Source organism: Furipterus horrens, unplaced genomic scaffold, assembly GCF_987537825.1.
Source record: "Furipterus horrens unplaced genomic scaffold, mFurHor1.1.pri manual_scaffold_13, whole genome shotgun sequence".
Classification (NCBI taxonomy): Eukaryota; Metazoa; Chordata; class Mammalia; order Chiroptera; family Furipteridae; genus Furipterus; species Furipterus horrens.
In genome coordinates, this window is record NW_028327183.1 from 42,403,191 (window position 1) to 42,429,221 (window position 26,031).

General features: G+C 43.5%; 1 protein-coding gene across 1 annotated transcript; it reads right to left on the bottom strand.

The window, feature by feature from the left end:
• Nucleotides 1-5,972: 5,972 nt before the first annotated feature.
• LOC149994773 (cell adhesion molecule CEACAM21-like) lies at nt 5,973-14,615 on the bottom strand. The gene is made up of 3 exons (XM_090260511.1): nt 14,478-14,615; nt 13,248-13,601; nt 5,973-6,253 (listed from the first exon to the last, which is right to left on the bottom strand). The coding sequence occupies exons 1-3, from the start codon at nt 14,539-14,541 to the stop codon at nt 5,973-5,975; spliced, it is 699 nt and encodes a 232-aa protein (XP_090116637.1). The 5' UTR covers nt 14,542-14,615.
• Nucleotides 14,616-26,031: the final 11,416 nt, after the last annotated feature.

Genomic DNA, 26,031 nt, shown 5'->3' on the forward strand with positions numbered 1-26,031 from the left:
ACTTATTTTTTACCAAATCGTTTGAAAACACACAAAAGACAGAGAAGTCGAGCACAGCAATTCCCAGAATCTCTGACAACAATGTCAGTGTGTGAGTTCTGAAAGATGGAAGTGGTTTTATGAGATGTGTGTTGTGCCTCTCCCAACACTCAGGGCTGTGGAGCTGCTGGGCCCTCGATGTTGCGGCAGAGGCTGCAGGGGGGCTGTGGCTCACTAGCAATGCAGTGTGTCCATTTTCCAGTTTGTTTCATTCAGGAAGCAGCAGCGGCTTCTTTAGCGAGCTGATTCTCCACTCCTGCCCTTGGTGATCATTCTGGCAGCTGCGATTTGAGTCTGCTTCCAAATGCATAAAAATTAATTTAACTAAGCAATACTTTTCTACAAAAAAAAAAAAAGGCTGGCCATTTTTGGGCTGGTTAATAAACAGAGGATTATAATTTTTAAGTTCTCTGAAACTGATACTAAAAAACAACACAGACAACATGTCATTGCCCATCATATGTCATTGAAACCAAGAGCCAAAAAGTTTAGTTTTCTCAAAGAAATCTTAATCAGTGTTAGTTTTTGATGTAACCATCTACAACCTTAAGTAGATTTTGACTTCCACTTATTTGAAACATAAAATTACTATTTTGTGTTTGATAGTCACATTGTGGGCAAAGCCAGTTTCCAGCTATGTTCTGTTAAATGTACTCTTCTGCGTTTGTGACAACATGGCCAAGGCCGTGACAAGGCCTGTGCCTTGGTGTGTGCTGTTCAAGGTGATCACAGGAAGGTCCTGGTTTCTCTGTCTGGGACACATGAAAACATCTGCTCCTAATAATGACAGCTCCTCCAGATAGAAACACAGTCTTCGCCATATTATATATTTTTGAGGCTACTTACTAACTTTTTACCTTTATGCATTATGTAATATAAGACTTCCCTTCTTGAAAGATGAGGACCCAACTATTTTTCTTTCCATCACCAACACAGAAACTTTGCATCCTGTTCTTCCAGTATTTTTCCAGTATTGTGACCAATATTTAGCATAGACTTGATTGTGTCTGCTTAATGCTATTCACATTTGAGCCAACTAACTGTGTTTTCTTTCCATTTGAATCTCTGAAGTACATCAGAGTTAAAGAACCTCCCTTCTGTGAGCTACAGAGGTGAGGGTGAAGTCGTTCTGCTCGTTAGACACCTGTAATGACACAAATAGAGCAGGGAAAGCCCCACACTCCTCAAATCCCCTTACTTTTCCTCCTGGTTACCTTGCATTGGTGCCGCCCTCTGGTGGTGGCATTACAAATTGCGCCTCCCAGTAGGATTCAACTGTTTTTTTCCCATCCAGGGTCATTATAGGACTGAACCAGAAAGAGTCGGTATCAAGTGAAAATGCAGGGCTCCTTGTGGAAAAATCGTTAAGAATTTCAGGATGGCAAAATCAGAGCATTAAACCCACTGCTGGCGCTGTTAAGGTACTGCACAGATTGTGAGCTCATGAGCCGACCCTCCCCAGCAGTGCAAATGGATGTGTTCATCCTCTGTAAGACACATGTGCTCTGAAGGGTGGAAGTGGGTGTCTGCTAATGTTGATGCTCCAAGATAATGACATCAGTGATGACAGTGACACCAGTGACAGGATCGCTCTAGTGATCAGTAGTTTAAGCAAAGCATGAGCTGTGGGGACATCCACATCTGTGACCACTCAGGGATCTGCCACATCTATGAGGTTTTTATGGCTCCAATAGCCAGGGTCATGCTCAACCTTTCCTCTAGCATAAAGTACAAATTGCTGTGTTTGTACTTCTATCTAATAAATGTTAGAAGGATAAAAGCTGCTTTTTAAAGCCTCTGGTGGGAACTAATAAGAGAATTACATGCAAACTTCCAGGGTTTTGGGTGAGGCCATGCCTTCTACAGAAATAGATCCTAACTGGCTTCTAATCCTCAGGAGAGACAGTGGTTGTGAACATGGGCTGTCATGATCAGGGCTCTATCACACCTTCCAACATAAAGTCAGGTGGGAAGAGCAGCCTTCATCAGAGATGGAAGTCATACACCCTGGATTAGACAAGGACAAGTGGGCCAGACTATTGGCATTTACTATTCAGCACTGCGACCTGTCACATAACTGTCACCATGGAATCACGGAAAGTTCACTGTGACTGGTCAACAAAGAAGGAAACGTCTCCACTGCAAGTTCATCCCACGCCTCAAATCCTCCCCCAACCACTCACACCATCAGCCACTTTTATCCTCTCCCCAGGCTCCTAGGCAGCCTTACTCCCTGACACACAAATCCCCTGCCACATGGCTAAGTTGCTGACTCAGCTGAGGCAGGTCTCATGGTATGGGGGTGAGCTGTAGCTGTTCTCAGTCCTCCCAGGCCACGTGGACACTGCAGCCCTCAGACCACACTTTGAGAGCCTGCTGCACATGCTTCTACTGGGTAGGAATAAAGACTAGACCCCTCTGGCCTTCGGTCTGGTCCTCACCCCAAAGCCTGCCTTGCATCCCCCACCTTTCCCAGGCTCCATCGCAACCCCTTTGCTAGTCTACGAACCCCACCCTCCAACTGTCTTCCTGATAAAATCTGAAACTTCCTCAGCTCATCTTCTGTATTCATGGTGTCCCAATCTTATAAACCTTCTTCACTCTTCAGGCTCCTCCCTCCCATGAGATGTTCATCTCCTTGTTTCTTATTTCATGTCCTTTGTTTCATAAATTCTGCTGTCTGGTACATCTGGATTTTCCTCATTTCCTGATCTTGGAACACTAATCTGAGTCTTCAAGAACTTATTATTTCCACCAACCCTGTTTCTCTCCCCTGTACGCCCATCCAAGTCTGGGAGAATGGCTCCCCTCTAAACCGCACCAGCTGCAGTGGCTCCTCCCTCAACCCTTAGGCCAGCCCCTGACTCATATGCCTCAGCCCCACCCTGAGCTTCCTTAACAACACCCCCCTGCATGACCTTTGTAGGTCCCCTTTAACACATACAGTGCCTGATACCCCAGTTCAATGTGTCTTGTGATTTCTCATCCTGACCCTGAGCAGACCCCATCTCTTTTGTCCCCCTGTATGTACTCCTCGGCTTACCCTCATCCACCTCTGACCAATTCTTCAGGGATTTCAGCCAAATACCTCAGAGGACACCCAAGAAGCATGAAAAGACAAAACAAAACAAAAAACAGAACCCAAAAAGAGATTTATTTCCCATTTTCAGGTTCTGACTGTAGACTCTCTAAGGACAGGCATATGGATTTAGTAAACACAACAGAGAAATCAAAGATCAGAGTAAATGATATCAGACCTGACTTCCAGGGCACAGGAGGCACAAAACAGCGTCTCCCAGTGCAGGCCTGTGGGGGCTGATGTGACAGGGACCTGCATGTTTACTAGTTTCTGAGTTTCATCACAGAATAGATGTCAAATCCCTGTAAACCTGCTCCGTGACGGTGACTGAGGTGCAGTAGCAGGAGAGCACTGTTGATGGTGAGGCCGCTGCAGAGGGGCAGCATCACAGCTGCACTTGCTACCAGACTCAGGACCAAGGCCACCTCCAGGCAACCTGGTCCCCAGAAAAGTGTGGACAGTCAGGTCATCTCAGGCTGTGGACACCAATTCAGAAGGGAGGCAGGACAACTGGAAATATTACCTGGAAAGTTTCAGCCAGATGTAAAAAGTTTGAAGACTTAACAATATGGTAAGGATGGGCACTGTGAGCAAGTTGACAGGGTCAGCTAACTGCAAGCAGGTGATGGCAGAGTGAAGCATGCCTCACACACATTAACGAGGCCAAAAAGACTTTATAGAAGACCACGCATTTGTGCAGTGAGCCAGAACTAACATCCCTGAAACCTAAGGTTGTGGAGATTTTAAGAACAAGAGAACCAATCAAAGACATTGCTGTTTGCTAATTGGCTTTATAGAAAAGTGAAACTTTTCATGAATCTTCACAGGAGGTCTTTTTACCTCATTGTATTAAAGGTCCTCACCCAAGTTCGGCTTCTACCCTCCCACAGAGACTGAGACACAGAGACACCAGGAAGGTTACATTTTAAGGGATGGGCACAGGCCCTGTGACAGATACTCACTGAATTATAACACTGGCAAAAAGATTTTAAGGAGACTTATGTATATTTCTAAAGGGCAAAGAAAGAATCTGCAATTACAAGTTGCAATTACGTTTTTGAAGAAAATACTCTAAAAAATGGAGGTCAGCAGATTTAATCAGGATGACCTGTTTAAAGTTTCCTGACTCTGAGGGAATATTAAGGCCTCTACATTATAACAAAACTGCTTTCTGCACAGTGGAGAGAAACACAACTACATCTCACTCAGTCAAGACCCAGTTTGAGTCTCCATCAGTTCTTGCAACTTACAAAAGGGTAAAAGTTCCCAGCAATTTATAAACAGATTCACAATAAATGAGACTCCCTGAACTGAGCCTGGATCTGATCTCCCAGAAGGCTGCACTTCTGGAGTTTACCATTAAGACATTCCATTTCTTTCTACTGTCACCTTCCCTTTGATCCAAGGTCATCCTCAAGGAAGAAGTGTATTCTTGATCCTCCACATGGCTGGTGTCTCCTGATTTAGTGTGATTAGTTACCTAAGTGCAGAGGAACTGACATTTACCACATAGTGTTGCGGCTGCACAGGTGAGATTGAACACTCTGAAGCAGTGTGTAAAGTAAGCAAAGTTTATTGCCAGCGGTAGGACTGAGACCTGAGCAGGTCTTTAACAAAGCTCCGACCTTGAATGGGTTTTAGGGCAGGGCTTATATAGGGGGCTCCGACCTTGAATGGGTTTTAGGGCAGGGCTTAGATAGGGGGTTTACTTCTTTGTTTCTCCTTTGGCAGAAAGCAGCCGTGGGAAGCCAGGGCTGGGCAGGACTGCAAGAATGTCTTGGAAGTAACAGGAACAGAAATTTGCAAGGCCATAAGGTTATCTTTAGCTGCAGCTGAAGCCTCTTAGTTATAGTCGAATTCTTTGTAAATCAATTATTTTTGCAAAAAGGCTAGACATTTTATAAGACATAACTTCACAAGAGTTATAAACAAGTCACAAAAAAATGGAAGGAGATAGGGCCACTATGGGAAGGAGCTAGGCTGGGGTCTCTTAGCTTGTAAATCACTGAGTGGCTGTAACATTCCCCACTTCCAGTCCTCTGACAATACCTTTTAGCAGACCCCTGCAAATTTTTACAGAGAATAGCTGATGCCCATACAATAGTTTGCTCTGATGCAGGTTTTTTAGTGAGACCTAATATGAAAGTTTTAGCAACTTCTTGAGGTTAGGAAGCTTCACCATCACACTTCACCTGCAGTCTCTCTAGCTTTGGGTGTTGCCCTCGTCTCCAAGAGATACCAAAATACCAAACAGATCAACCTTAGCTCCATAAAGTGTGAGGCCGTTTCTAATTCCATGGGCATTCTTCTGAACTAGAACATTTGAGCTAAAGCCTAGGTTTTATTACCAAAGTCCTTAATCATTTCTTATTAACAAAAAGAACAGAGATATACTGAACTTATGCAAATAATTTTATTGCCATACAAATAATATTCAAGAGACTTTAGAAATCTTTTGAGAGACATCAAAGAGGAAGACATAGATCAGTGATGCTGCCCACATGGGTGTCATCTTGTTCATTCCCCTTGTCTGCACACATTTGCCTGCAGAGGGGACAGAGCTCAGGTTCTATGAGCTCATCACCTGCTCCCATTGCTTATCATATGACCACTGATATTCCTCTGAGGGACACAGTGTCACCTCCACCGTGGACATGGTACAAATGAAACCAAACCAAGGTGGAGGTTTATCTGAAATGACCTTAAGTCAGCAATAATGACAAGATCAGTTCACATTTTTAAGTATTTATTGACTCAATGCAAGTACTTTAAGAAATAGTCACCTTCAGAACAAATCTATTATAGTAGAGAAAAAAAACCTTTTTTACGGTTAACACAGAGAAAGGGAGGAGGGTCACTCATGATTCACATGCAACTCAAGGGGCCAACTTTTAGCAGAACTGATGGGGTTGGAGGCTACACACTGGTAATACCCAGCATCCTCTCTCTTGACAGGGTCTATAGTGAGGCTTTTCTGATCCTCGGACAGCTTCATTCTCTCCGTGAGCTGCAGATACCAGCCGAAGAACAACCACTCTGTGGAGACCCCCTTTGAGTAGCAGGTCAAGACCACGGCATCCTTATTCTCTGTGACGGTGGTGTTGCTGGCTACAAGGTTGACAGTTACCACAGGCTCTGTGGAGAAACAGAGGATGTGACTGACTGAGAATGGGCTTGAGACATGGAGCCATGCTGCTTCCTCAGACATCTCAGCCACTCGCAGCCCACAGTGAGCTATGTAAAGGTCACCAGAGTATGGTCCTGACATTTGCAGAGGGACAATTGTCTAACTTCAGGTGATGACATCTAGGGAGAGAGCTGCATCTCCTCTCTGATCTTAGAGCCCACAGTGAGATATATAAAGGTCACCAGAGTATGGTCCTGACATTTGCAGAGGGACAATTGTCTAACTTCTGGTGATGACATCTAGGGAGAGAGCTGCATCTCCTCTCTGATCTTAGATACTTGTTCCCTCAGACATCTCTGTAGTAGCAGCACACAAAACTCATTTCAGCTCATGTGAGCTATAACCTCATAATCAAGTGGAATTTTTCCATATGAGCTTTTATTAATTTTTTCCTTGAACTTTTGACTTCAGAAAACACCAGGTTCCACTCTTTATGTATGTTGGTGAAGGCAGGCTTACCGCCTTTGTCAATCACAGAAAATTTATAGTAAGTGAGAAAGGATTTGTTAAATAATTTATTAGGCAGTGAAAGTGGCCTAATGAGGTCTTCATGACTTTATATCTGGAGAAGTTCCATCTAAGTGTTCTCAGTCTGAGACTTCTGGCCAAGATGGAAACATATATAGACATGCTTTACCTGCTTCTACAACCATAGGAAGATTACATCTACCTCAAAACAAAAAACAACCGGGACTACCAGAAAATTGAACTTCATGGAAGTTCAACAAACAAAGCTATAAAGAAGTAACATTCATCCAGACAAATAGAAGGGGCAGAGATGGGGAGCCGAGGTGGAGAGGATGCACTGTGGTGGTGACTGCAGCATAAGGCAGTGGCTGTGACTGACAGGCTGGCAGAAAGCATAGTCACACATTACAAAAGCCAGGAGGGACACCTGGGGAGCGATCCCAATCCCAGACCAGACTGTGCAGCTCATGGTGCCAGTGTGTGGAAAATAAAACCTCATTGCTTCTGGCTGTAAAAGCTAGTGGGGGTTGGGGCAGTGGAAGAAACTGCTGGTCTCACAGGAGAGTCTTTTTAGAGGGTCCCCATGGTCCTAGAACATATACAAGCCCACCAACTCCAGGAACCATCACGAATACAACAGCTAGAGAGGTGCCAATTGCATAGGGGAAGCAGGTGAAATGACTGGTAAAGGGGTGAGTGCTGAGCAAGCAGCATTATTCCCTCACTGACCCTTCCCCAACATACAGAGCCACAAGGTGGTGAAATAGGTGGTCCAACACTGATGAATACCTAAGGCCCCTTATAATGTAACAGGTACGACAGCTCTACCTAATACACAGAGGCAAACACGGGAAGACTGCCAAGTTGAGGAGACAGAAAAAGATGACCCAAAAGAGGGAGAAGATCAATGCTCCGTAGGGAGAACTAAGAGAGGAGGAGATAACCAACCTAACAGATGCAGAATTCAAAATACTGGTGATAATGATGCTCGCAGAAATGATTGAGTACGGCGAATGCATAAGGCAAGAAGTGAAGGCTATACTAAGTGAAATGAAGAAAAATCCACATGAAAGCAATGCTGAACGGAAGGAAGCCAGGGTTCAGATCAACAATTTGGAACATAAGGAGAAATAAAGAGTCGACCAGTACAGAATGAAGAAGCAAGAATTGAAAAAAATGAGAAGAGGCTTATGAACATCTGGGACAATTTTAAACATACCAACAAATGAGTTATAGGGGTGCCAGAAGGAGAAGAGGAAGAGAAAGAAGTTAAAAACATATGTGAAAAAAATAGTGAAGAAAAACTTCCCTAATTTGGCAAAGGAAATAGACACACAAATCCAAAAAGCACAGAGAGTCCCAAACAAGCTAGACCCAAAGACGACCACACCAAGACACATCATAATTAAAATGCCAAAGGTTAAAAATAAAGAATCTTAAAAGCAGCAAGAGAAAAGCAGAGAGTTACCTACAAAGGAGTTCCCATAAGACTGTCAGCTGATTTCTCAGAAGAAACTTTGCAGGCAAGAAGGGGCTGGCAAAAAGTAGTCAAAGTTTGAAAAGCAAGGACCTACAACCATGATTCCTCTAACCAGCAAAGCTATCAGTTAGAATGGAAGGGCAGATAAAGAGCTTCCCAGACAAGGTAAAGCTAAAGTTCATCATCACCCAGCCCTTATTATATGAAATGTTAAAGGAACACATTTATGAAAAAGAAGATCAAAACTATGAACAGTAAAATGACAAAAAGCTCACAACTATTAACAAATGGATCTAAAAATACAAACAAAACAAAACAAAACTAAGCAAACAACTGAAACAGGAAAAGACCATAGATACGGAGATCATATGAAGGGTTATCAGTGGCGAGGGGGAAGGGGGAGAACTGGGGAAAAGGTGCAGAGATCAATAAGCATGACTGGTAGGTACAAAGTATACAGGAGGATGCTAAGAATAGTAAAGTAAATGGAGAAGCCAAAGAACTTATATGCATGACCCATGGACATGAACTAGGGAAGGGGAGGATGGCTAGAAGGAAGGGAGGTACTGGGCAGAGGAAGGTAAAAGGGAAAGATATGGGGAGAACTGTAATAGCATAATCTATAAAATATACTTTAAAAAATAAAAGTTTTCTCAGTTTGAACAATACTTTATTTCTTGGCCTGCTGATGGAATATCATGGTGAAGTAAATCACTAGAGGGAAATGGTTATGGTTTTACCAAAAGACAGAGACTGCAGAAATAGAAGAAAACTACTTGCCACAATAAAGGCCATTCATAAAAGCCCATAGTTAACACATTTGATGGAGAAACCCAAATAAACTTTACTACAATCATGAACAAGATAAGGATGCTGTTTCTTCCATTTATTCAACATAGTTCTGGAAGTTTTGACCTGAACATTTTTGCAAGAAGGTGGAATAAGTTGTATCCAAATTGGAAAGAACTAAAAAGCTATCTTTTTGGAAAAAAAAACCCGTAATCTTCCATGTGGAAAATTCTAAAAATTTTGCCACACACACAGGGAAAACTATCAGAACTAATAAATAAAGCAAAGTTGCAAGGAAACAAAACTAACACTCAACATTACTTCCTTTTTTGCAACAACACTAAAGAATTTCAAAATGAAATTAAGAAAACAGTTCCATTTACAATAGCACCAAAAAGACTAGAATATGTAGGAGTAAACTTAATAAGGCAGAGAATTTATACACTAGAAACTACCACACACTTCTGAAAGAAAGTAAAATAGAAACAAATCAATGGAAAAACACCAATTCAAAAGAACCTATGCACCCCTATGTTCATAGCAGCGCTGTTTACAATAGCCAAGTGCTGGAAACAGCCTAAGTGCCCATCAGTAAATGAGTGGATCAAAAAACTGTGGTACATTTACACAATGGAGCACTATGCAGCAGAAAGAAAGAAGGAACTCCTACCTTTGTGACAGGATGGATGGAACTGGAAAGTGTTATGCTAAGTGGAACAAGCCAGTCAATGAAAGACAAACATCATAAGATCTTACCTATAACAGGAACCTAACAAACAAATGAGCAAAATAGAACCAGAGATGTGGAAACAAGGAACAGATGACAGTGACCAGAGGGGATGGAGGAAGGGGAGAAGGAGGAACAGAAGGGGAATTGTCTAGACAAGGAATGAGTATAAAGGACCCATGAACATGGGCAACAGGGTGGGGATTCACTGTGGGAGCAGGGGGTGACAGGGGAGTGGAGAACAATGGGGGAAATTGGGACAACTGTAATAGAACAGCAATAAAAAGTAAAATAAAATAAATTTAAAAAAGAAAGACATCCATGTTCCTGGATTGGACTATCACCAACTACCTACATATTTAATGTAATCCCTATCAAAATCCCAATGGCTTTCTTGTAAAATAGGAAAGTCTGTCCTAGAATTCATAAGAAATTTCAATGAACCCAAAATTGTTGAATGATCTTTAAAAAATAAAACTGGAGGTGTCACACTTCCTAATTTCAGAGCTCACTGTTGAGCTAATGTAGCCAAAACAGTGTGATACTGGCATGAAAACTATTTATCAAAAGACACAAATGGTTTCAATGAAAAAGCAAAGACTGTTCAATGGAGGAAAGACAGTCTTTTCAACAAATGGTGCTGAACAACAACACCCACATGCAAAGAAATGATACAGATTTTTGCCTTATATGTACAAAAATTAAATCAGAATAGATTAAATACTGAATATTAGACCTAAAACTATAAAACACTTCAAAAATATACAGAAATGCATTATGACACTGGGTTTGGTGATGAATTTTTGAATATGACACTAAGAACGTAAGCAAAAAAAGACGATTTGGATTTTGCTGAAGTTAAAAACTGTTCATCAAAGAATACAGAGTGAAAGGTGACCTATGAAATGGGGGAACATATTTTACAAATCATATATAGGATAGAAGGTTATTATCCAGAATATATAAAAAACTACAACTCAACAACAACAAATCCAATTTATCGGATTTAAAAATTGAGAAAACACTTGAATAGATATTTGTCCAAAGAAGATACACAAATGGCCTAAAAACTCCAAAAAACATGCTCAATACCACTATTATTTAAAAAATATGCAAAATTTTTTGGTGTGGTTAACTTTGCTCTGCAGGTAACAGAGAGAACATTGCCCTGTGTGGTACCTTTGATTCCTCCAAAAGCTTCTTCAATCAGAGTTGGCACCACGCACCTCTCAGCCAAGTTGAGCCCTTAAAAGAATAGGGCAGGTCTGCGCATCACAAGAGAATGCACGGGGATCTGAGCGCTCAGAGAACATTTGACCTCCAACTATATGTCTGAGGGAAAGTACAGACATAGTTACAGGTGTCATGTAAGTATCAGTGTTTGGTTATGGAAAGATGTAAGCCCAGGAGTCAGAGACACCCCTGCACTTCTGGCTCTTCACTGACCACCTGACCTCCTGCTACAGCCCTCCATCACCCAGCTGAGATGTGTTTTTATGTGCCACCGTTGTCCAGGATGTCCTAGAGACTGGGGTTTGTGCAGAAATAGCATGTAGATACTAGGAAGAAGCCAGTGGGAAGTTCCCTATTCAGGCTTCTGGGCCAAAAGGTGAGTAGGTTTCCAGGTGAGTGTGACTGAAATGCGCCAGTGAGCCAATAAATGGTAGAGCAGAGTCTAAGAAATGATTTAGAGTGAGGCGGCAGGCAGGAGCTGACTGTGGCAGCAGAACCACGTGCTCTGCCCTTGGTCATTAATGTCATTCTCCCTCGGCTGAGGGCAGGTGAGTACGTGTGCGAATGCAGAAGGGGTGATGGAGGGCAAGAGGGGAGCATGGACTTGCTGCAATTTTGGTGCATGTGGGCCATTTGTGTTAGGTGGCTATGAGGTAGAAATTTGGAAAAAACTTAAAATATTTATTAATTAATACAATTATTATTAATAACCCAAGGATTATTTCCATAGAGAGCAGAAAAGGGTCTGAGACATCAGTCTAGTCTCCTATGGCCAGAAATCCAAAAACTCTGCATTCAGGTTCCAGGTTCTGAAGAGACTTTGGATCTTTTAATAATTGATTAATTCAGTCATTAAATCACCCTTTATTTCTTCCTAATTTATCAAAAGCAGCTGAGCGTGTTACATGTTGGTCCCTGAGCTGGTTTCAGGGGTAGAGTGGGGAGTGAGAAGACAAAGTCCTTTCCTTTACATCTGGTGGGCGTGACAAGGACATAACAGGAAATAAATAAATAAGTGGTTTCAAGTCCAGGGCAGGGAGGTGTGGATCATCCCCCTGAGGGAGAGACCATGGTGTTCTATGCACTGACTCTGATTGTTACTGCAGGTAATTTGGTTCTGGAGTAAAAACATATTAATTCTCCATTTCCTTTCATTCCTCAAAACAGAATGTATTCCTCTGAGCTGAGGATGCCTAAGAGAAAGGGATCTGAACCAGTGGTCGGATTAAGAATTCAGAGACCCCCCATGGGCCCCCGGGGTAGAGGAGTGTATGAGGCTGAGACTGCAGACAGACCTCGAGTGACTGTGACCAGCTGCTCATGGTCTGTGACTCTGCTTCAGTGACCGAGTCTCCCTGTGCCTCAGTTTCTTCTCAGTGAAGGAGGATGAATATTTGGCTGCCAGGTTGTCAGTGTATTAACCATAAACTATTCACAGTATCTGACCTAAATCTTGGGATAGAAGAGCTTCTTAAATAAGAAGCATTTGATATTGGTCAATGACAAGAATCCCCTGGGCTGATTCCTGGTGAACGAGGAGCTGCCAGGAGCATCATTTTTTCTCCATTTCTTTCTGGAGACACTGACCTTTTTCTGAGCTTGAACTTCGTTAAGTACCCCAGGACAGTCGGCTAATATCCAAAGACATTGTCCAACTGTGCTCTCACCCACAGTCTCAGGTGATGGGCTGAACTCCATTTCTGCCAAGGTGTGGCTTTTGGGCCTGAGCTCTTGCTGGTGACCAGCTCAGAAGCCTGTGACTTGGTCACCCATTAAACCGTTATCCAATTAGCCTTTCCTAGGAGGCCAACCCCAACCTGACACAGGCTGCCCGAGTTCCCTGGAGTAAAGATCCCTGGGACAGAGTTCTGGGGAGGGGCTCCTAAGGTGAGTTCAGTGAGAATTGGGGGCTCCTCAGACCAGGCATTGGCAGAGCCCTGCAGGGCTGTACTCAGGGTCATGGTCACGGGGAGGTGCTCAGGGGGCTGAACTGAGACTGGTCTCCCTCTGCTGAGTTACTGCCATCAGACTGGTCCTTCTGTCTGCAGGGACTGTCTGCAGGGCTGGAATTTGGGAAGGGGACTGAGGTCTGAGGAGGTTTGTCTTCACTCTGTGCATCCTGCATTAAATGCCAAAACTCAACCTGAAACAGAATGCACAGGGGGATGGAGGCAGGGCTGTCAGTCCCGTGTGTAAGGTAGAAGTCACCCATCCTACACCCAGAGGTCAGAGAAGAATCACTCACCGTACACATTAAGCCGTCCAAATCCTATTTCTTTTTTTGAATTTTCAAGGTAGGCCACTACGGTGTACATTCCTGCGTCCCTCATGGTGACCTTCTTCATCAGCAAGGATCCATCGTAGAATAATGTCTCTCGTCCGCTGTATGTAGGCCCTTTTGCAACTGCTCTTATGGGCTTTGAAGAAGTCATAATTCTACGATAGTTGTTTGCCCCTTCCCCCCTGTACCATATGAAGCCTACAGCATCAGGAGGTGTGTTGCGGAGACGTAGATATGCATCCTTCCCTTCAGCAACATTGGTTGACACAATAGCAAATTGGGCGCTGGTGGGCAGGCTCCAGAAGTTTAATAGTGAGACTAGGAAAGAAGAAAAGTTAATCAATATTTGGATCCATGTATTGGGATGGAAAGATGAGGCTGTGAATCCTGAGCAGGTCTCTTTAATTCAGCCTTGGTCTGCGTGTGAGTGTGTGTCTCCCGTGGTCAAGGTCAGCAGCATGGCCACCATTGCTTCAGCACCTCTGAACCTCTTATGTTTTCTGTTTCAAATACTCTTCTCCAGGTGTTTGCCTGACTCACCCCCTCATGGTGCTCAGACCACAGCTGACACTCACGAGTGTCTTTGAAAGACACCCGTGCTGGTCACCTCCTCTAAGATTCTCTGTCTTCACTTCCTGACCTGCCCTGCTCTCCTTATAGCACTTGTGGGTACCTGACACCACATTGAGATGTTTCCTTTTCTCTCTCTCTTCAATAGAACATAACTCGATGTGAGCAGGGGCTTGTCTGATCTTGCTTTTCCTCTAGTGACTACAACAGGCTGCACATACCTGGCAGTAAATAACAGCTTTGCCCAGCGTCCTGTACCTCCTGCGGTGTATTTGCCCATTTCTGAGGTTGGTGGGAAAGACAATGGCTAGCAGCCCTGGTTATGTTATTTTCTGGCGTTACCTGACAGAAATCGTTATTATTCTCAGTTTTCATGCTTCAATACTCAATATGAATAAGAGGAAATGAACACAACTGATGTCTTCCTGCCTCTCACCACTTCCAGGTTATGAGAGCCTCCCCGTGCTGAGTCCCCTTCCCCATCCTACTCTGCTCCTTTGTCCTCTACCCTCAGGTCCAAACAGAAGCCTTCCCTCTTTTCTCAGAGCCCTGGTCTCTTCAGGAGATCCCAGCCAGCCTCTGTGTCAGATCCTTCGTTACCCCAAGGGATTGTCTCCTACTCACCAACCAGCAGCAGCCCCGGCCAGTGGACAAGTCCTCTGGGGGTAGAGACTGAAAGGGATCCCATGGTGTCTGCCACCTGCTCTGTGGCTCCCGCTTTGAGAAAAGCTTGAGGTTCAGTAAGGCTCCCAGGCACCTCTGTCCTGATGGTGCAATCTGCTGTGAGTCCTACCTGTGCGCTGAGCTTTATTCTGGGGCAAGGTGACTGTTCTTGTCATGTGGGCTGGGGGCAGGGTTGTTCCCAGGACCCTCCCACTCCCTGTCCTGATTTTTGCCACTTGGATCCTTCTTTCCAGTTTATTGTCCTTTGATATATTTTTGTTTTGGGAACTGCTGAGGCCTCTGAACACTAAACACACACACACACAAGCACACACACATATGCACACTAGCACACACTGTCACACTGGAGATGCACGAGCCTGGGGTGTCTGGGATCCAGGCATCCCCTACAGCTCCCTGTCAGGTGCACAGCAGCCTCTCCCACAGCCTCTCTTTCACATTTAACTTTTCCCTTCAGAGAGGAGCTCTTGAGCTGCCTCAGAACAGCCTGTCTGTCACAAGGATGTCACCCCTGCTGTGCACTGGGTCACCTGGGAAACTGTAAACATTGCTATGCCCAGGTGACACCTTCACAATCCTGCTTCAGCAGCTTCCAGCTAATGGGATGTCCATTTAAAATGAGACCCCTTCATGTGAAGGAAAAACCATTTCTCCTGCTCTCCTGAGCGCAAGGGAAGTCTCCAGATCCTGTTAAACAGCAGATTCAGATCTGCTGGGGTGCGTTGTGTCCAAGACTCTACATCTAATAAGCTCTTAGAACAGGTTGATCTTACTGGCCTGTGGGGTACACTTGCAGTAGCAAGACTGACGGGGGCACATGTATCCATGAGATGATGACCTGCTCATGACAGCATTGACCTCTGCTAAGTCTTGGTCTTGGGTCCATGAGCACCACACAGAGAGCCCCAGGTGGCCTCCAAAATGGGGATCATTTCTGTTTGTGACAGAGAAAGCAACCTGGGAATCCAGTCTGCTTCATGTTCTCCTGAGGTTTAATTTCCTCCTAGCAGGAAGGTCACTGAGGTGACTCTGGGATTTAGAAAAGTTCAAGTAGGGTGATAACTGCACAGAGACCCTTATGTTATCTCAGGTCATCACTAGCCTAGTTTCTGCTCCCAGAGAGACCCAGGACCAGGAGTCTGCTAGAACCTGCAGGTTTGGGTGTGAAGGGGAGGCATATTGTGTGTCCCAGAAAGAAAGGACTGTGGTGAATGTCAGGGGCCTTTGGGCTTCCTGGTCCTCGAGGGACAGTTTCAGGGAGAGCATCCCTCTCCATGTCTGTTTGTCAGGTCTGTCCTTGTGCTCCCTGGCTGCTGGGACAACCTCTGGTTTCTGCCTGGGAGGCTCTCTTGTCACCAAGACTTGCCCATGGGTGGTGTCAGGCTTGGGCTAGAGAGCAGCACAGAGAGCCCTGAGAGAGGAGGTGCCCCTATGTCCTGTCAACATAAAAAAAAGTCCAAACTTGTGGAGCAATTTATCTGAGCCAACCTGACGTCACAGGCCTGGGAGCAAGGTCTCAACCCTGTGAAGAATGGCAGTTTTGCAGCTGCTTTTCTTTTCTTTTTTTAAAATTGTATTTTATTGGTTATGCTATTACAGTTGTCCTGATTTTTCCAAATTTGCCTCCCCGCTCCACCCATCACCCCCACACTCTCTCAGGCAATCCCTCCACCATGGGTCATTCATGTAAGTACTCCAGCTGCTCCATTTCCTCTACTGTACTCCTAAATGGCTATTCTGTAACTACTTATTTGTATTTCTTAATCCCCTCACCTCTTCACCCATTCCCCCATGCCCCCCTCCCATCTGGAAACCATCAAAATGCTCTCTGTATATACATTATAATCAAAGGAGAAGATGAAAAATGTTACATGAATTTTACTAGGAGGTGAAAGTATAATACGAAAATCTCTATAATTAGATAAAAGTAAAAATAGAGAAACACATAGTTTTTACATTTATGAGTATATAGAATAATGAACATTTACAGGGTGTAGAGAGAGTAGGCAGTGGACCAGGTAACATGAAGGGTTCTGGGGTCTAACACGCTGGTCCTAGAATCTGTGCCTTTGAATGGTCTAGCAAAGAAAATCACTCTGATGTGTCCAAGTTATGCTCTTTAAGATGCATAAAAACAGGGATCAGGGCTCACTCAAGACAAAGACTGACCTTTGCTAAGGAAGATATAGGTCTGAGACGTGATGACCTACCATTACCTTCTCAGTTAGAAATTTCTGATCAGAATATCCTGTGAGGCTTGGCAGGCCTGCCATGTGGTCACTGGGCTTGTCAGGTGATTTCACAGCCCCTTTTTGCCAACAGTCTCTAGAGGTGGCAGATGGGACAGAGCAGGCAGGAGGGAGCGCCTGAGAAAGGCCTGTTGAAGCAGAAGAGGAAAATCAGGCTCCTTCTCTATCTTCTCAGCCAAAGCCACGGCCACCGGACTCCTTCCTGTGTGTCTCACTGTTGCCCCCTGGGGGTCAGGAGTAGATCTTCAGCTGATGTCCACAGCTGTAAGGATCATGACCAGTGTAGGGAGAGCCCAGTGAGAGGTCTGGCATTGTCCATAGTATGAGGAGACTGGTGTCAGGAGAACAGTGCCACCAGGGGGATGTGCTGTTTCAGACACAGCTCTCTGCTTTCAAGGGTTCAAAGGAAGGGCCTGCTGAAGGTTCTCCTGAGGCTTTTGGGAGGGGGTGCTGGCCTGCAAGTTTGAACCCAAAATCTGGTGTCCTCCATCACTGCATAAGGGTATTGAATATGTCATTTGTGTCCTTGTCTGTCTTCTGCTCTGGCCTCCTCCTACGGCCCAGGAGCGGGAGCAGCTCCACGTGAAGAATCAACCAGGGGCCCCGTGGGTTCTCCTCTTAGGGGAAGGGAGGGTCTCGTGGGACCCTCAGTCCACCTGAGATGGAAGCAACCACAGGTTCTGGTTCTCCTGTCCCATTCCGCACAGGCAGTGTCCCTTGCTCCCCAGGACATCAGGAACTAGAGAGATGTCTTCAGAAACAACTGGGAAAGAAAAGTCATTCCCTGATTTCTTTAAAGTCAGGGCATGCTCCTTCCTCTCCTGTTTGTAACTCTACCTGAGGTTGTGGATCCAGAGTTTCTGTCCAGTCAGGTACCACTGAGAAGAGGAAAAACACAGCCCAGGGTGATGAGACATAAATCACAGGTGGGACTGTGGAGGGCTGTGATTTTGGGAGGAGGGAAAATGGTGGCCCAACCCCTCAGTGTTAGAGGGTCACTTTCCTCCCACCTAATTGTATGAGAAGTAAGAACTTGATCCTTGGATGTTCCCAGACATGTGGTGGCCTCCACTCATGCTGACACCAATGCCTTTGTGTCTGTAAGGAACATAAATTGACTGCAAGTGTCACACACAGTGACAGGCTCCCATTCTGTGGACTTTCCTTATCAATTTAATGAGTGTTTACAGAGCATCTGTGATGTGTCAGGCTCATGCCTGGGTCCTGGAAACTCCAAAGACAATAGACATTTGTGGGCCTCTGCTTATCGAGTTCACCTTGTAACAGAGACAGGCTCTCAGATGAACCACGGCTCTAGGGAGTTATAATCCAGTGAAGGGGCGTGAAAAAAACTTCTGGTGCATCCACACTATATAGTTGAACCTCTGCTGCTCTGGGGATCACCAAGAGCACTGCTGAGAAAGTGACCTCTTGGCTGAGACCTGAAGAGTTAGTGGCAATTTTTCCCTTGAAGAACAGGGGGTGTTAAAAAAACAAACAAAAGCTGCCTGCAGAGGACTGCGCTTTGGTGAGCTGACCCTTGGCTGGCTGGAGGAGCAGACGGAGTCCAGTGTCCAGTGTGGGGAGCCGGAGAGTGAGGAAGACTGCGTGATGATTGATGCTGGCGAGGCTGGACCCTGCTGGGCTGTGGGTGCTGTGGGCGGGGTCAGTGGTGCCCCAGAAAGGCTCCAGCCTGCAGAGTCATTCTGTTGCCCCCGTGTCGAGCAAGCAGAAAGATAAATAACAAAATATTATGTTATGTTTAGGTTTTTTGTTTTATTTTGTTTTTAGTTTTGTACTTCTATTCAACTTACACTGTAGGCAATATTTCATATATGTATATACAATTTTTAATATATTTCTTTAATTATAGTTGAATATAATAAGCTTAACATATTGAAAGTATACAATTTATGGAGTTTTTCCAGATGCATGCACCAGAGAAGTTGCTACAAGGTGGATAATGAACATGTCCCTTACTCTTAAAGTCTCTTCCTGCCTCTTGCAATCTCTTCGTAATGCCCATCGGTGCATGATAAATCACTGGGTAGCTAGAGAAATGGAAGGAGGGAGTTGTCACTGGAAGTCTGGTCTCAAGGTCGCAGCGCCACAGCCCCACCCAGAGGTAGAGAAGCACCTGCTTCTTCACATAGAGCCGTGTCTGCCCCAGCCCGCCCATCAGTCAGCACAGTAGCAGAAATAATGGCTCCATCTCACTCCCTGCTTCTGAATTAAACAAAAGTGCACCTCAGAAACTGCATTTCATTCACATCTGGATTCTCAGTCACTAGTAGTTGGGTAGAGAGAGTGTTTAACCTTTCAGGCCCTCTGCTATAAGAGGAAACCTAAAGAAATGGCTCAAGGATGCCAAGTGCCCATAGACAATATGTGGCATGTCTGAGTCCCTTGCAGGCTGTGTGGCTCTGGCTGAGTGACCCCACCTTGAGAAGCCTCAGTTCTCTCATGTGACGTCATAAAAAGATATTTGGTCTTCTTTCTTGGAATTTGGAAAAGAGCAAATTAAACGTTTGGCATTTTCTAAGTGATGAGGGTGATGAGTGTCTTTGCTGTGATGAGGCAACTCCTGGCGGGCCTCTGGGCAGCTGCAGAGTGAGGGCAGGTTTTCAGAAAGAGCAAATCTTGATTGGAAGCCTGGAATTTCCAGCTATCAACATAATGGACCTTTAATCCTGTAGGTGCCCCTGGCTGGTTTGGCTCAGTGGATTGAGCGTCGGCCTGCGAGCTAAGTGTCGCTGGTTCGATCTTCCAGTCAGGGCACATCAGAGAAGGAAAACTCTGACTCCAAAAAACCTCCGCTGCCTTGCGGCATACCTCTTCAGGGGAAAGGCTAAGGGAGTAAACCCCGACAGAAAATCCGGAGCCGGAGTCCCTAAGGCGGTTTGACGTTGTAGTCAACACCGGCAACTCCTGCGGTGCACCTGAACCCAAGCTGTATCGACTCCGTCTTTCCCTTGGACCCTTCAGCTGCGAAGAGAGGGGGGGTCTGCTGCATGGGCAACAGCAGACCCTCCATATCACCCTGCCCAGGCTCTGTAGCTTCAGCTTCACTGGAGAGGACACTCCAGCGTCATCGCAAGATGTCGATTCAACACGGGAGGAGACAGATACAGTGTCACTCCCGAGTCGGACTGCACAGCCATTCTCGGCGGTGCAGATAGACTCTTAAGAAGCTACACCATCGTCTCTGGAGACGGACGGTTGCCGACAACGACAACGACAAATCCTGTAGGAAATTTTCATGGGTCTATTTGAGCCAAACCTGACGACAATTGCTGGGTAGCAAAATGTCAGTTGCTTGAGAAAATGTTCTGGAGAATGGCAGTTTTGCACCTTATTTTATACAGTACAGTCAAATCCAGAGGCCTAAGGGGTTACCTAAAACCCATTGGCAATATATTAAGAAGGTGGGAGAAAGCAAAGTGCAGAAATCTCTGTGACTGAGTAAAAAGTAAAACAAATAGATACATACTTTTCAATGTTGGGTTGGTACAGGATAGTTAGCAGTTAATAACTAACATGATAACAGACTTCCGGCCAAAGTGGAGGCATAGGTGAACACACTGTATCTCCTTCACAGCTAAGAAGGAATTCACAATCACCTTAAAACTAAAAAAAAAAAAAAAAAAAATTAGAGGAAATCCAGAAAATTGAACTACAAGGAAGTTCAACAAACAAAGAAATAAAGAAGAAATACTCAGCCAGAGTGGTAGGAGGGGCAGAGCCAGGGCAGCGAGAAAATGGTGTGGAGCAGCAGCAGTGACTGGCAGCTGTGACTAGTGGCAGTAGCAGCAACACAGGGGCTATAACTGCAGTGAAAATTGCAGTCACACATTTTAAACCTGGAGAGCAATCCCAACCACAGACCAGACTGTGAAGCTCATGGTTCCAGCACCAAGGAAAATAGAGCCACATTACTTCTGACTGTGAAAGCCAGTGGGGTTTGGGGTGAAGGAAGAAACTGCCAGTCTCCCAATGGAGTCAGCTTGTTTAATATGGGAAGTGGGAGAAATGCCTGGAAAAGGGGCAAGTGAGGGACCACTGGCATTATTCCCTCTCAGACCCCTCCCCCACATACAGCACTACAACATGGTGAAACAGGTCACCAGCACTGACGAATACCTAAGGCTCTGTTTTTAACAATGTAACAGATGTGGTAGCTCTACCTAAGACACAGAGGCAAACACAGAAAGCTGTCAAGATGAGGAGACAAAGAAGTATGTCCCAAAAGGGAGGGGAGACTATCAAGGTTCCAATGGGAGAACTGAGTGAGAAGGAGATAGCCAACCTAACAGGCACAGAGTTCAAAACACTGGTGATAAAGATGCTCACAGACTTGACAGACAAGATTAAGTATGGCAGGGAAGAAATGAAGGCTATACTAAGTGAAACAAAGAAAAATCCACACAAAACCAGTGGTGAAGGGAAGGAAACCAGGGTTCAAATCAATGAACTGAAAGATAAGGAAGAAATAAACAGTCAACCAGTACAGAGGGAGGAAACAAATGAGGTGAGGCTCAGGAACCTCGGGGACAACTTTAAATATGCCAACCTCTGAATCATGGGGGTGCCATAAGGAGAAGAGGAAGAGCAAGAAATGGAAAAATTATGTAAAAAAATAATAAAGGAAAACTTCCCTAATTTGGGGAAGGAAGTAGACATACAAGTCCAGGAAGCACAGAGAGCCCCAAACAAACTAGACCCAAAGAGGACCACACCAAGACACATCATCATTAAAATGCTAAGTGTTAAAGATAAAGAGAGAATCTTAAAAGCAGCGAGAGAAAAGAGAAGATTTTGATCTTCTTTTTCTAAAGTAAGTCCTTTTGACATTTCACATAATAATGGCTTGGTGATGATAAACTCCTTTAGTTTTACCTTGTCTGGGAAGCACTTCATCTGCCCTTTCATTCTAAATGATAGCTTTGCTGGATAGAGTAATCTTGGTTATAGGGCCTTGCTTTTTGTCACATTGAATATTCTTGCTAGTCCCTTCTTGCTTGCAAAGTTTCTTTTGAGAAATCGGTTGATAGTCTTATAGGGACTCCTTTGTAGGTAACTCTCTGCTTTTCTCTTGCTGCTTTTAAGATTCTCTCTTTATCTTGAACCTTTAGCATTTTAGTGATGATGTGTTTTGGTGTGGTCCTCTTTGGGTCTAGCTTGTTTGGGACTTTCTGTGCTTCCTGGACTTGTATGTCTACTTCCTTCACCAAATTAGGGAAGTTTTCCTTCATTATTTTTTCCACATATGCTTGCTATTTCTTGCTCTTCCTCTTCTCCTTCTGGCACCCCTCTGATTCAGATGTTGGTATGTTTAAAGTTGTCCCAGAGGTTCCTAAGCCTCTCATTTGTTTCAATTTTTGTTTCCTCATTCTGTACTGGCTGACTGTTTTTTTGTTCCTTATGTTTCAAACCATTGATCTGAACCTGGTTTCCTTCCCTTCACCATTGGTTTTGTGTGGCTTTTCCTTCGTTTCATTTAGCATAGCCTTCACTTCTTCCCTTATGTGTTTGCCATACTTAAGCATATCTGTCTAGCCTGTGAGCATCTTTATCACCAGTATTTTGAACTCTACATCTGCTAGGTTGGCTATCTCCTCATCACTTAGTTCTCCCTCTGGAACCTTGATCCATTCCCCCTTTTGGGCCATACTTTTCTGTCTTCTCATCTTGACAGGCTCCTGTTTTTTTGTTTTTTTTTTTTATTGTTGTTCTATTACAGTTGTCCCAATTTCCCCCCCGTTGCTCTCCACTGTCCCTGCCCGCTCCCACAGTCAATCCCCACCCTGTTGCCCATGTCCATGAGTCATTTGTATATGTTCCTTGACTAGACCCTTCCCCTCTTTCCCCACTTCTCCCTTTCCCCTCTGGTAACTATTAGTCTGTTCCCTGTTTCTATGCCTCTGGTTCTATTTTGCTCATTTGTTTATTTTGTTAATTAGGTTTCTGGATTAGGTGAGCTCATGTGGTATTTATCTTTCTCTGCCTGGCTTATTTCACTAAGCATAATTCTCTTCAGTTCCATGTATGCTGTCACAAAAGGTAGGAGCTCCTTCTTTCTTTCTGCTGTGTAGGATTCCATTGTGTAAATGTGCCACAGTTGTTTGATCCACTCATCCACTGATGGACAGTTAGGCTGTTTCCAGCACTTGGCTATTGTAAATAATGCTGCTGTGAACATAGTGGTGCATAGGTTCTTTTAAATTGGTATTTCAGAATTTTGGGGGTATGTATAATCCCAACAGTGGGATCACTGGATCAAAAGGCAGTTCCATTTTTAGTTTTTTGACGAAATTCCGTACTGTTTTCCACAGTGGCTGCACCAGTCTGCATTCCCACCAGCAGTGCAGTAGGGTTCTCTTTTCTCCACATTTTGCCAGCACTTCTTGTTTTTTGATTTGTTAATGATGGCCATTCTGACCGGTGTGAGGTGTTTTAATTTGCATCTCTGTGATGGCTAGTGATGTTGAGCATTCTTTCATATGCCTATGGGCATTCTGTCTGTCATCCTTGGAGAAGTGTCTGTTCAGAAATTTTTCCCATTTTTTAATTGAATTGTCTGTCTTCTTGATGTTCTGTCATATGAGTTCTTTATATATTTTGGAAATCAAACCCTTGTCTGAGGTATCGTTGGTAAATATATTTTCCCATACAGTTGGGTTCCTTTTTCACTTTGCTGCTGTTCCCTAGCCAAACAGAAGCTTTTTAATTTGATGTAGTACCATTGTTTATTCTTTTATTTATTTCACTTTCCCTAGGGGATACTGTATATTGGTGAAAATATTGTTGTGTGGGATATCTGAAATTTTCCTGCCTGTGTTTTCCTTTTAGGACTTTTATGGTGTCACAGCTTACATTTAAGCCTTTTACCATCTTGAACTTGTTCTGGTTTATGGTAGTAGTCAGTGATCTAGTTTCATTTTTTAATATGTTCTTGTCATGATTTAGAACACCATTTATTGAAGATGGTCTTTTCACTTCATTTTATGCTCCTGTCCCCTTTGTCAAATATTAATTGACCAGAGAGACCTGAGTTTATTTCTGGGCTCTGTATTCTGTTCCATCAATCTATGTGTCTGTTCTTATGCCAGTACCAGACTGTTTCAATTACAGTGGCCTTGTATTAGTGTTTGATATCAGGTATTGTGATTCCTGCTACTTGATCTTCTTTCTCAAGTTTGCTGAGGCCATTCAAGGTTGTTATTGGTTCCATGTAAGTTTTTATAATATTTGTTCTAATTCTGTGAAATATGTCATTTTAATTTTAATAGGGATTGCATTGAATCTATAGCTTGCTTTGGGTAATATGGAAATTTTAATAATGTTAATTCTTCCAACCTAAGAACACAGTATATGCTTCCATTTATTTGTATCTTCCTTAATTTCTTTCTTCAGTGTTCTGTAGTTTTCTGAGTACAGGTCTTTTACCTCCTTAAGTTTATTCCTAGGTACTTTATCTTGTTGTAATCATAAATGTGATTCCCTGCCCCTCCCCCCACCCCCAGTTTCTGTTTCTGATATTTCATTGCTGGTGTACAAAAATGCCTTCAATTTCCGAACATTGACTTTGTATCCCACTATTTTGCCACATTCACTTATCAGGTTGAATAGTTTTTTGGTGGAGTCTATAGGATTTTGTTTTGTTTATTTATTTATTTTTAGAGAGAGGGGAAAGGAGAAAGAAAGGGAGAGAAATATCACTGTGTGGTTGCCTCTCACTCATGCCCCCAACCGGGGACCTGATGTGCAACCTAGTAATGTGCCCTGACTGGGAATCACACCAGCGACACTTGGCTCGCAGGCCAATGCTCAATCTACTGAGCCACAGCAGCCAGGGTCTATAGGATTTTTTATGTACACTATCATGTCATCTGTAAATAATGACAGTTTTACTTCCTCTTTTTCAGTTTGGATGCCTTTTACTTCTTTTTTTTGTCTGATCACTATGGCTAGAACTTCCAGTACTATGTTGAACAAAAGTGGTGATTGTGATACCCTTGTCTTGTTCCTGATCTTAGGGGGAATGCTTTTAATTTTTGGTTATTGAGTATGATGTTGGCTGCAGGTTTCTCATATATGGCTTTTGTATGCTCCCTGTATTCCCAGTTTGCTGAGCATTTTTATCATAAATGAGTACTGTACTTTATCAAGTGCTTTTTCACCATCTATTGATATAATCATGTGATTTTTGTCTTTCATTTTGTTTATGTGGTATTTTATGTTTATTGATTTGCAAATATTAAACCACCCTGGTATCCTTGAGATGAATCTCACTTGATCATGTTATATGATCTTTTTAATGTATTGTTGGGTCTGGTTTGGTAATATTTTGTTGAGGGTTTTAGCATCTATGTTCATCATGATATTGGACTATGGTTTTCTTTCTTTGTTGTATCTTGACCTGGTTTTGGAATTAGGATAATACTGGCCTTATAAAAAAGTTTGTGAGTCTTCTTTCTTCTTGAATTTTTTGGCATAGTTTGAGAAGGATAGGAGTTATCTTTTCCCTAAATATTTGGTAACATTTGTCTGTGAAACCATTCAGTCCAGAGCTTTTGTGTGCCAGGAGTTTTTGATCACTGCTTATAATTTCACTAGTTCTTATTGGCCTATTCAGGATTTCTGCATCCTCTTGATTCAGTTTTGGAAGATTATGTGTTTCCATAAATTTGTCCATTTCACCCAAGTTGTCAATTTTTTTTGGGATATAGTTGTTTGTAGTATTTTTACAATCCTTTGTATTTCTGTGGTGTCAGTTGTGGATTTTGCTCATTTGTTTTTAATTTTATTTGTGTCCTCTCTCCTTTTTTCTTGATGAGTCTAGTTAAAGGCTTGTCAATTTTGTTTATCTTTTCAAAGAACCAGCTCTTGAATTATCAGTCCTTTGATATTTTAGTCTCTATGTCATTTAATTATGTTCTTATCTTGATTATTTCTTTCCTTTTGCTCACACTAAGTTTTGTTTATTGTTGCACATCTAGTTCTTGTAGACATAGGGTTAGGTTACTTATCTGAAAAATTTCTATCCTTTTTGGGTAGACCTGCATTGCTATGAACTCCCCTCTCAGGACTGCCTTTGCTGTGTCCATAGGTTTTGGGCTGTTGTGTGTTCATTTTCATTTGTTTCCAGAAACTTTTTGATTTCTTCCTTGATCTCATTATTAACCCATTTATTATTTGATAGCATGTTATACAGTCTCCATGAATTTGAATGTTTTTGAGTTTTT